Source organism: Enoplosus armatus, chromosome 16 (genome assembly GCF_043641665.1).
Source record: "Enoplosus armatus isolate fEnoArm2 chromosome 16, fEnoArm2.hap1, whole genome shotgun sequence".
NCBI classification, from domain to species: domain Eukaryota; kingdom Metazoa; phylum Chordata; class Actinopteri; order Centrarchiformes; family Enoplosidae; genus Enoplosus; species Enoplosus armatus.
In genome coordinates this window covers 15943773-15956479 of record NC_092195.1, presented here as the reverse complement: position 1 = coordinate 15956479, position 12707 = coordinate 15943773, and the positions used below count along the sequence as shown (strand labels likewise).

The window sequence follows — 12707 nt, the reverse complement described above, 5'->3', positions numbered from 1 at the left end:
GACAGAAAGAAAGGCTCAGCAGCATGACTTTAACTGTCTGTTAATAATTTAAAGTTTATCTGTAATCAAAGTTGTAATATGGGATCTTCTTCTGCAGACAATATTGTTGTGTGGCTCTCTGTCACCTTCTCAAATTAAATAGCAGAAAGTCCAAGAAATTAGAATAAAATAAAATAATAAATAAACAAAATAAATTACTGATCACATTCAAAACTATCCCACCTACTAGCTTTGTCCAGAGCTTTCAACCATACCACATGGTCTTCATCAGTGGATGGAGTTCGCTCAGTTGTCATGGAGATGGATATGTTGACTAAAAGTGATATAGATACAATCATATCAGCTACTGAACTCACGTATCAACAGATCCATCTCCATGGCAACTAACCAAACTCCATGTGCCGATAAAGTCCTGCAATGCGGTTGAAGGCTGCAGAAGATACTAGTAAGTATAGCTAACCTATATGCATCTATACATACTGTTTGCATCAGTGTCTCAATGGAGCTATATGACACCCAGAGAGCAGCCAAGCGGGTCTCAGCCAGCCAGGCACTGCTGCGGTCTTGCAGTAGGAAGCGAATCGTTGGTCAAGGTGATTAACCTCTGCAATGGGCCAATCAGACTGCAGTTCAGGAGGCTAACGACTGCCAGGTGTGTAACAGCATGCTCTGGACCCTCAGCTGACTGGGTTGTCGCCTTCATGTATGGAGATGAAAGAAAACAAGCAGGCTGAGCTCGGCTATGTCAGTCAAAAGATGAACAGTGACAGATTTTAAAAGTGCTGTAACCTCTTCCATTAAAGTGTCAAGAAAGATTTTTGTACATTATAGTGATCATTCACACCATTTCAGTATTGTATTTCTGCTGTATTCTTCAAAGAATCACTTGAACTTTGTACAGGGTAGCATACTGTAGATTCCACTGCACACATTGTTTTATGGCTTTCCCCTTACCTCTCCAGAGAAATTATTTCATAAAGTTGCTGTATGACAGCAATATCCTCTGTTCAGAGTAGCACAGTGCATTGTGAAATGGGAAATGTCAGATAAATGTGAGACTGCAAACAGGCGACATGTTAGCAGATTTGAGGCCCCACGCCAATCCCAGCCTGCTCAAGTCTAATGCAACACATCTCTCCTCTGTGTGGGGAAAAAGGAGCACATTTTGTGGAGGAGCAGCTCCAAGGAGTCCTCAACGGTCCCTTCTCTGCTCTAAAAATTAAGTGCATTTCTGCAAATATGAAGGCTGATTCATGTTTTCTGATGTTTTTAAGGCGCTTTCTAGGGAGAACAGCTCGGAGTATGATGTGGCAGGTCTAGCAAAACTCTTTTTCCCTTTTAATATTTCAACTCAAAAGTTTATTTTTGTAATATACATGGTAGATAAGTGATGTTACTCTTATATTTTATGTGGAAGCTCAAACATTAAAACAAAAAATTAATGGAAAGAAGGCTTATAACTAAAAAGTGTGCAACCCTCATTGCCCTTGAAAGAACAGTGTAAATTCTTTAATGTTTTTTATCTGTTTTTAAGATACAGTGGGAGAAAATGTCAATCATTGTAACCTAGTTTTACTTGGAAGTGCTCACAGATAAACATATCATATTCATCTGATTCCTCACCTGACCCTGCTACAACTCATTTCCCATGTACACAGTTTGCAGCTGTAATACTCCAGAGCATAGACTCATTATGACTGAAACTGAATCTGCATCAAAGCTTTAAGGCGTCGGTTCACCCACATCAGTCAAAAAAACATTTTCTTACTTACCCTGAGTGGTATTTAGTCATGCAAATAGTTTTGGTTTTATTCGAAGTTTTGATGTATCTCCATTGGAGACATGTGCAGCCACCCCTAATACAATACGGGTGTGTGGACTGTCATTTGTGGCGCTAAACACATTGGATAATTTAAAATTTACAATGTCCCAGCTACTCAAACTGAAATTTGAAATGTGTTAGGAAATATAAACCAAAATGCAGCTATAATAACTACATATTTTGGTGCACTGCTGGAGCTCATCATATCCCTGTATAAGCTTAGGAATGTTGATACTAGACTGTTTTCTCCTTTTTCCACACACGCTGTGTGGAAAAAGCAGTGTGTCCCTTTACAACATTTGGGATGACTCATCATGGAAAATGGAAGGGCTAACTAGCTTACAATCAGAAAGTGGAAGCTAGTTAGCCAAGCTTGCAATTCTTACTTGGCGTTACTTTTCGCTCATGTTCAACACTTGCTGAGTGCTACTGTCAAGCTAGCAAGCAAGCGTGTTGTGTTCGTCGCACATTATACAGAGGAGGGGGGACTAGCTAGTGTTATGACTCCAGTAAACTTAAAAGTTTGGTATTTGTGATCAGTAGTTGTGCTTTTGAGAAATAGTCTCAGCTTGGTTATCTCAAAAGCTTTGGAAAGCAAAGCTAAAACTATCTGCATGTCAACATACTACCAGGGGTAAATGGGAATATATGTTCATATGTGACTCCTTACTGATTGCATGCACCGTTGCTACTTTGAGTTTCTAAATATGTCGCAAGATCACAAACAAGCCGGCATCTGCAGTGGATATTAGAAGAATTAGATGGCAGGACACCAATCTCCCTCCCAAGAGGTGTCACTGAGTAAAACCTAATAATTCCCCTCAAAGCTCAATATTTTGTTACTAATGAGCCTCGACCAATCGCATTACTAAGTTACAGGAACAATCAGATTAGCATGCATTGCCTGTTAAGTCACAGATATGGCTGAGCAGATCGTCTGTCCCCTGATACACTTCATTAACATCAATTACTAGACGCCATCTCTCTGTCAATCTTCTATGTCTCTCTTGTCTTTTTCTTCTCTCTCATTCTTAGAAACAGGCCTCAGGAAAAATATCTCTTCCTCTTGAGTTCATTACTTGGCCCATTTTTGGATTACCACACTTACCATTGGAGTGCATAATGGATCCTGACAGGAAAAACTGCAGATGTCAGTGGAGTTTGGGGATTGTTGGTCTGGTAAATATGCAGCGCAACTGGTAAACACAGCCGCAGACTATTTAAAGCAGGTTGTCAAAGTGTCACGCTGAAAATCCCTCTTGATGATGTGCCTTGGCGATTCGTCAGCACAACAGAGATCGCAAGAGCTTTGGAGAGTAAATGTGCTGCAAAGTCTGTTCTTTATCAGAGCAGTAGCAGACCTCATCCTAGACACTGCATATTTTATTCCTCAGAATCAGGAGTTAGCTGATAGAAGTCATGCTTCCTGTAAGTGGAGCAGTGCGCTGGGATATGGGTTTACTCTTTACTGGAAAATAGACAGCTGTTGCTTTGTAGACAACGGTTAATGCTTCAGCAGTGTCACAGATGACGTACTGTTCACAGGAACCTGCACATTTATACACACACAAGTGCTTATAATATACTAACAGGCTCTTATCCAAACTCGCCATGTCCAGTGGTCGTTTGGTGCCACTGATTAGACACATGACTCACCCTTACGTTGTAGGATTACCCGTATTGGTTTAGTGGCTTCGTGAATTCCCCATTGTGACCTGCACTCACTGCAGCCATTTACACAGCTGTCCAAATACAGAAGTCTTTCACGTTAAATGACTTTCTTTCCTGGGGAGTCTACCAGTCTCTTACTTTGAGGTATTCAACCTGATGCCTCAGAGCAGCAAGCTTCACTGAGGCAGGAGGTGTGTTCGGAGTGTGTGAAAATATGAAATATTGTTTTTGTATTTGTTACTTTCTCATCGGAAAACCCGAACTGGGTGTAAGGTTCACTACACGCCCATGGTCCCCTGGTGTCCAGAAATGAACTCAGGAAATTGCTTAGAGTGAGAGTGAACCATACTTAATAACAAAGACCTCATTGGCATGGTGCTGCAGTCCTGCGCTTTGGATGTGCAATCTCATCTATTGGGAGAAAGTGAGAGAGCGTGAGAGAGACAAAAGACATCAGAAGAAAAAGGCAAGTGTGCGGCAGATTAGGGAAAGGCGTGTTCTGATGTTAATGGTAAAGCTGTCAAAGGGATGTACTGTCAGATCCGCATGCAGCAATTCTCATTCACACCATGAGTGAGTTCACAGTGGGACACACCCTGGAGGAATCTGCTTCCAAGCTGCATATTAGTTTTCAATGTGTGTGTTGAGCGCTGAGTGTGTGAAGAAATTCAGCTTGGGAGTGACGGCTTATCAGTCCCATAAACATGTATGTTGTAATAAGTGAAAAGATGGCAGGAAAGTTTAATGCTAACTATCTCGTCGCCTCTTACATTGGATGAATAATTCCCAGGTGATGCTCAGCAGCTGTTTAGTTGGTTATCGTATCATTATTCAGTATATACAGACCTGTATGGCTGCATCCTCTATGCATTAACAATAGCGTAGGTTTTCTGTAGCATGTTTAATATATGACGTACAGTAATAGTTTGTGACTTTTTATTGCAAATAGATATGCAGAGAACATCTTCATGTGCACAGATAATTATGCACTTAGTAGTAGTGTACATGCACAGCAGGGACATTTTTGGAGTAAAAGGAAGAACCTGGCTTTAGTCACCGTGGCTGAATAGACAAAGGCAATAGTGCCACCTACAGAAATTCAAACTTTATTAACAAAAAGTTAAAAAAAAAAAGAGAGAGAGATGAATTTGTCAGTTTGCTAGAATGATATACCCTTACTTTTAGGGGATTTAATTTGGTAATTAATAGAAAGGTAATGATTACTTCCTGGTAGCAGTAACGTTACTGCCAAGTAACTTTCAGTATCAGCCAACCAGTAGCATCAGTGCCAGTAGATTAGTGTCTACCCTACAACTGAGTTATTCAGGAACAACTTGGTAACTATTTCGCAGTTCTTGATCATTCTTTGGTAAATGCTGCCTTGTGTGCACCTTGTTGTGATGCAAAAACAGCATGACAATAAAAAACAACAAATCTCACCCTTTTGCATCTCGCTCCCTTTCACACTGTTAAAGTGAGTTGCCTCCTGCATGTTGATCCCCCTTTCTCAGCTTCAGTCGCAACCTGGAACTCCGCCAGTGGGGTTTGTTATACATTCAACATGTTCTGTTTAAGCTGAGCAGCCCCTAAGATGACTAACATATTGTAGATTCTGCACAGTATGCACTCTACAGTTATTGCATGCCTGCAGCCTTCTGACATGCTTTTTAGATATTAAACCCATTAAATTGGGCCTGTGGACTGAGCAGTTGTGTGTATGGTTTCATTAAAGGAATGTAACATCATGAAAAGAATAAGAACAGAAGGAACTGTGTCCTTAAACAGAAGAAGACAAGACCAGGAGAAATATTGCATACTTGGATACCAAAGACTTGAGAGTTTGCCTTACCTGTCCAGCTATGGAAGGATGATAAGTTAAATAGGTTGCTTATTGCTCTTTTACTGTGTATAGCTGTTACAGGTGAGTATTTAATGATTTAGTTTGTTGTTGGTGGTCTAAATTTAACGTACTGCGGACCTGCAGATGGAAATGTGATTCCCAGACATTCCTTACACTACATGTTCTGTCCTCTCCCTGTCTCTCTCTCACTTTCCATCTGTATTTCTTTCATATGCTCTCTCCCCTTCTTTCCGTCTTTATTATATATATTCTTTCGACCCTGTTAATGTTGTTCCAGGTGTTCTACATGTACTCAATCACAACAAAAAATAAATATCTCTCAGGAGACATTTCTTGCAGCATGTTATGTCTTCTTTCTATCTTTATTGCTTATACTGTTCACTCCACTGTACTCCTCTCCCCCTTCCTCCTGATGTGTTTCCATGTCCTGACTCCCTCCTCTTCGTCCTCCGAATGTGTTTCAGGCTGTTCCTGAAAAGCCACAGTGGGACTGCAGGCAGACAGAGCAGTCTAGTAATCCACGGAGCAGACTTCAGCACCAAGGACATGGACAATGACAACTGCATGTGCAAGTGCGCCCTCATGCTCACTGGTGGTAAGTGCAGCCAAACAGAGCATTACAGTGAGGATAATGATACGTTCATGGCACACAAAAAAAGGAGATCTAAATCACCATCACCTCCTGGTCTGAGAATGATTCTTGTTTATTACAACTTGAAGCTTTTCACACTGCATATTTATAGCCACTGGTACCTTTTTAGCCCCACTTTTAGTCGATTTCAGTGGCTAACTGCCAGCAAGCCCTAGGATGAAGTTGGGGTTGAAGTTCAAAAGGGTAAGAAACATTAGTGGTCAGACAGTCAGACCAGTTGTAAACAAGCCAACAGTTTAGCCAGATTATCTAAGCAACTTCATTTGGAGGTCAACCTAAATTGTAGCTGATAATACCTGATTGAGCAGGAGAACTGTGTGCACTAGTGCATTAGTTGCTAAATGCACCAGCTAGTCACTAACGTTGACTGTCTATCATTTGATGCTAGTTAGGTAGAGTATAGTCAGTTTATCTGAGCTTTTTCACTGGAAACAACGCTGATGAGAGGAAAGTAAAGTTGCAGGCTGTAAAACCAAAACAATGAGCTAAAAGATGCTAAAAAAAAGTTCCATAGAGCTGATATGTACAGCGTCAGGCGATATTCTTTTTCTCTTCCAAATAAGTTTAGCTAGCCTGAAAGTTTTTGTAAAGCCTGATTGTTTCTTGCCCCATCAGATTTCTTTCCAGCAATGTCTTCTTGCTCTCAGATCTCAGCGGTTAGAGTACAGTGTTATTATTACCAATAGAAATCAAGGGTAAAACTGTAAAAAGTGCACCAACATGTAATAAACCGGAGTGATCCTTTTAAGCATTCGCCTCTATATGGCACCAGTGAGACAATACAGAGTTGCTTTTATGAGAAAACAACGGCATGATATAACCATTCCAAAAGCTATTTTCTCTGATTGGCTTTATGACCAACCCCATAATGTTCATTGCCCAGTCATTAGTTCGGGTCATTATGATTACAACCTGCTCTTGCAAGACATGCAATGGGCTAACATGGCCACTTATACATCTATCTGCACCTATTAGGCTATATTCTGCGTCCCCTCCCAGTTGCGCTGCGGTTGGAAACAAGCACATTATAAAAATCCCTGGGCGCGGCACCAAGTGTCAGAGAGATTTAAAGTGACTCTGCTTCTCCTGCTGTGTAAGTGGAGCCCAGTGACCCTCGCTGTCACCTCATGGCAGCTCTATTGCTGTGGAGTCCTGACCTGGTCCTGATCAAGCGCAGTGCAAGTGCAGATTTAAGATCAGCATTACCTCTTAGGTCATCGTGAACGCAGTAGGTTAAAGGGAACTGGCATCTGATTGCTGATCAACACCCCTATGCTGCTTGATTCATGACTTGCCTACGGCCAGCCACAAAGGACGGGCATGCCAAAATGTGGCCAAGGCTGGTCCGAACCCAGCACTGTGCTAGCTATAGTGTATACAATATATCATTTGATGTATTCCCTGCATTTATAAGAGCAGGGCTGACATCAAATGATGTAAGTGTCTGGAATATACAAGAGGAAAATATTTCTCTGCTACATTTATGAAGACAACTGTAGCATGCCGTGTTAAGAATCTGGAGGAGGATATAATGTGGATACACACATACTGTAATGTAATGTTTACCCAGCACCAGCACATGCATTAGGAGTAAAGCACTGACAGTAGGAGGTAACGGGGATCCCTCTATCATGAGAACAAACTGCACAACTGAACAAACTGGGACTTTTTTTTTTTTTTTTTTCAAAAGAAGACATCCCCACTGTTTTTACAAGTCAGTAAAAATCTCTGGCCTGGAAACAGAGAATATACTGATCATAAATCCCGAAGGATTGCTGCTGTGCTCACTGAATGTTTATGTGTGTGTCGGCGGTTGTGTGGTCTGCGGTTTATCAACAAGTGAGGGATGGCAAGTAGGACACACTTGCTGTATTCTGCTTGAAAGTGAAAAAAAAACACACTGTCTCAATCAAATAAAACAGCAGGTTGCACAACACACACTTCGTGACATGCTATCACCAAACCCCATCCCATCATAGTATCAACTACAGGACATTAGTACCAGCTTTACCACTGATACTTTCAACTGTGTTTTCCTTATAATTGTGGCTGGTGTCGTAAACTTTAATGTTTTATTTTTTTGGGCCACTTGGGGGCAGCCGCAACAAGCCTGTCATGGCAAACCTATTGCTTATTTACACATCCAGTAGATACCCAACTGGCAAATATAAAATCAGTATTCATTTTACTTTTAGCTCCTTTTTGCTCTCCACCAACTCCTGAGGGAAATATCTGGCTGCTAAAAATGTCTGTCGTTTGGTGGCGGGCAGAAGGGTACAGTGATTTTTTAGAGCTTGCTTGCTGAAAGCAGCTGCTGTGTCTGGAAACTGATGAAAGTGATGAAACGGAGAGAGTGAACAGTAACACTGCAAGCCCTAAAACCAAAACAATGGGCTAAAATGCCCTGCCATGCTGACGGAAACTGCAGAGTTGGGTGATCATTTCCCTGAGGGTTCATCACTACAAGCGATCTCTTTTTCATTACACATAATTTAATTGAATTTCATGTAAAAAGCGGAGCAAGTGCAATTTCATATTCGATTCCCACAGGCGCCAGCATCCTGAAATTATATGCAGTTGTGGAAAAGTAAGGAGGTCAGTTTCCATGCTACTTTGTGTACGTGTCTTGTGCCGATGCAGCAATCAAAGTGAAATATAATCTGTGTGATCCATGCCAGCAACAAGGGCAGAACATCGCTCCTGATTACTGACAGGTCTTGTGAAATGTCATACTGTAGGCCGCAGTGGTATTCAGCTGCCATTTGTCACTGTGTGACTGACACATGCCATGCCTTGCATATGTTCTATATCTGACTGTATCAGTGAGTGTGTGTTTTCTAGTTCAGATATAGACTTGAATGACAGATATTACTAGGATGGAATAGATGTTCTGTGAATCTCTCTCAAATATATAATACTGCTTCTCTGTACTTCTGTGTCTTAGCTGCTGGTACATTTCTTGGTTTAGTCTTTGATGACCCAAGGCAGCGGGTAGGAGTATAGAGGGAGAAACGGTTCCTTATGTATGGAGGTGCTAAACCATTTAGAGCCTTGTAAACAAGCAATACAATTTTAAAATCAATTCTAAAAGACACAGGAAGCCAACATGTGGCTTAAAGCACATCTACCTTTTCTCTAAATACCAGGTATACTACAGGGGGAAATTCTGAAACGTGTCACCTTGAGAGTAGAATAAAAGTTTCCCATGCCATTCACCGCGCTGGAGCTCATGCACATGCGCTCGTCGCTTTAAATAGAAAGAGGTACCGAAAGTGTTTCAGCAACAGGTACTGGCATGCCAGTGAACCCAGTGACAGTAACACATTGAGCAGATAGCAGTGTAAAGGGGTCTGAACCATTGCCACAGCCCTGTGGGAGAGGCCATGGGAAACTTTCAACCTTTAGCAAGGACAAAACCTATGATTGAGGTGACTTAATCAATAACTAACAAACAGCAATACTTACTTAGAGCTGAAAGTCATTGATGCTTTGCAAGTTATTTATTATTGGTAACATACGCTAGAATTGCTCAGCTTTTTAATCAGACTATTTTATGTAGAAAGTAAACTCCTATTTTATATATATTTCTTATTCTCTCTTCAGGTTGGTGGTTTGATGCCTGTGGCCCGTCCAACCTGAACGGCATGTACTTCACCCAAGGACAACACGTAGGGAAGTTGAACGGTATCAAGTGGCACTACTTCAAGGGTCCCAGCTACTCGCTACGAGCCACCGTCATGATGATCCGCCCCCTGGACTTCTCCTAGTCTTTTGAACTTGCGAACTTTTAACTTCCAAACGGCTATGTAGCACATTAGAGGGACACTTCGTATTTTATCCTCTTGTCTCATCTCATTTCGCCGGCCACGGGAGCCATCCAATGAATCTTTTATTCAACCTGGTTCTTCCCCAGAGCAACTGCTATTTCTGTGCTACTGTTGCCTCATAGCCTTTCCCCTCAATGAACTGAACAGCAGCCATGGGGAGGGAGACAGGGCAAGACATGACTCACCTAAACTGATTCCTGTTCCCAAGCAGATTCATAAACTTGACCTTATTTAAGGACAAATGCAGTGAGGTGCGTTATCTCAATTTGTGCACATTTTGAGCATGCTAAAAGGTCAGCGTGTATGAGAACTCAAGCATGATGTCAAAGCACAAATTTCTTAGGGACCTGGGTTGTAATAATATGGAGGACTTGAACTCTTCTGAATGGAAAGCAGCTATCACAGAGCAGCACTGACTCTTAAACTGCAGGACAGAACTTATCTGGCACGCTTTAAGGAGACGAATGAGAGATACAGCTTTTTTATTAAAATGTTGTTCACAGAACGCAGCCCACAAATATTACGATTGTATTATATATATTGTGTTTTTAGTATTATTTTTGTTATCCCAACTGTACACAGTATCCAAAGTGAGATGAAATTGTCTTTTGTACTGTACAGTGTATACTGAATTTCTATCTGTATTATGTATAAAACACACAATTTTAAGGTGACCTTGAAATGCAAAGTGATTGGTAACAGTTATGAGGGTCACTTGCAGTATTTGCTGGCAATTACACACGAGCTGTCTTGACAGAGTGTGATTATTTTTAGAGTTCAAGATGTGAGGTTATTATTGGGTTAGATTCTGGACTGAGATCTATTTGCCTTTGTTATTGGCTGAGAAACGACTAAAACCTGCCAAGGTTCAGATTGTGAGTGATCACCTTACCTTTGCTGAATATGAAAAACAAGGACATTAATTCAGATTCATATAATTAGTGATATATAACAACTACAGCTGTGTGCTCACAGGGAAGAAAATGCATGTTTGCATATACAAGTAATGCGTATTTTCAAAAATACACCGAGATATACAGTATATTTCTGAATGGAATGATAAAGTACAACATCATGATCCCTCCATTTTCACAGAGATGTAAATGCATATATTCAGCTGGTGCCCACATGTACAAAACTCCCAAAGAATGAGGTTTCATCTTAGGAGGAGTTCATCTTACTGTAGAGGACATTATAAAACCCCTTCAAGACCTCTTACCTTGAGACAAAGAGCTACAGTTACATCCAAACTATTTTTCACAGACATCAACAGGACACAGCCTCAGGATCCAGCCAGTTTCTGTTTCTCATCAATGCAGCTCTTGGAAAAAAAAAAGGAGCTGGAGTTGGATATGAAGCATGAAATTAATGATTCCACCAAGTGATCCGTGTGAACACATATTTCATAACTTCTAGCTTCTAACAACAGCATCTACTGCGGAGTGTTTACTAAAGGTACATGTGGTGAGAAGATAGAGTATCTGGGACTTGTAAAACTACAATTGACATGTTTATTAGCATACTAAAATTGTATAATTTAATGTGTGTGTACGTAAAGCTGCTTTCCTGAGGAAAGCTCTTTTTTTCTGTTTTTCCTTCGCCCGAAGTACAATGGTGTTTTGAAGTTGAGCATAAAACATAGAAGTTAAGATAATAACCCTGCAGAAATGTGCCTTTGATAATTCTGCTTTTACCTCATTAAATTCCAGATTTGCAGATTTATTTAAACATCTTTTGTAACATGTGGTCAGTGTTGTGTTGCTAGATTAAATAAAAGAGCATGTGATGCACTAATGTTTTCAATCTGCGTTTAGGCTGCGCTTTTTGTGCCAAATTGATGTGATGATAGACATAGGTTTAAAGTCAGAGTTCCAAAAATTTGGCCCACGTTACGTCCTTCTTTAAGCAGACATGCTTTAACTTCAAAAAGCTTCCTCTCATGATAACATCTTCAGCATCAGTTTAAATCTTCCGATACAAATGCTATACTGCAAGCTTACTGCACAGAAAGACATGAGGTAAATCTCACAGACAGACGGACATGCTTTCTTCAGGACCAAACCAGATGGTGCAAACATTAAGACCCCCTCTCTGCCCAGGAAGTGGAGTGGGTATTGTCTCGAGTGGTGACTCGCTCACTTGCTTGCTAGTGGCAATGACAGATTGCCAAAGTGTCAAAACGATGCTGTCGGGACCTGTAGTGTCTCTTCATAGTTGACATTCCTGGGCCTAATCAGAGGTTAAACAAATTACTGCAGCCTGCAAAGCGCTGCGTGTCCTTCAGCACCTGCACTGACCCGACACCCTCGCTGGAATGTGTTCTATAGAGAGTCTGAAGCAGCGGAGTGTGAAGAGAGTCTGCACAAGCTGGCAAACACCTATGTGGGTCTTAAGCTTTGTCTTTTGTTGGTGTGAGGGCAGGAGGTACCGAGAACCACTTCTAAACGGGGGAGGGGGGGTTTGTCTCTAGTGGACATTCAGGATGTCAAGCAAAGTGGCGTTTCACTTGTCATCTCCACACGTACGCACACACACTTACACAACTACTTACATCCACAGCCACGTCGCTCTGCTGAAAATGGCTCCTTTCCAGTTAACTGAGGAAGAGCTGAGGGGCTGGCGAGGCGATGGGACTCTCCGAGGGAGGTGGGACTCCGAGCTGCATGAAGACGGACAGTGTTGGACCCCAACCAAATCAGATATTACAGAGTACAGTACCTGCAGTATGAACACTCTGGGCCATTGAATCCCCTACTGAGACCACCTGCTCACATGGAAAGGAATAAAAACATTGAGGACATGAAGGAAGGAAGTGAAAATAAAAATAGAGCATCTATCTGTACGCTTTGCTCATTCGCAGATTCAATCATAAAG

At 41.4% G+C, this 12707-nt stretch overlaps 1 protein-coding gene across 1 annotated transcript in view; it reads left to right on the top strand.

Moving 5' to 3' along the window:
- angpt1 (angiopoietin 1) overlaps positions 1–9773 on the top strand; it is a 49140-nt gene extending 39367 nt beyond the window's left edge. Inside the window, exons 8-9 of the mRNA XM_070921640.1 lie at positions 5819–5949; positions 9610–9773. Coding sequence (XP_070777741.1) covers positions 5819–5949; positions 9610–9773 — 295 coding nt within the window. The remainder of the gene's footprint in view (positions 1–5818; positions 5950–9609) is intronic.
- Positions 9774–12707: the final 2934 nt, after the last annotated feature.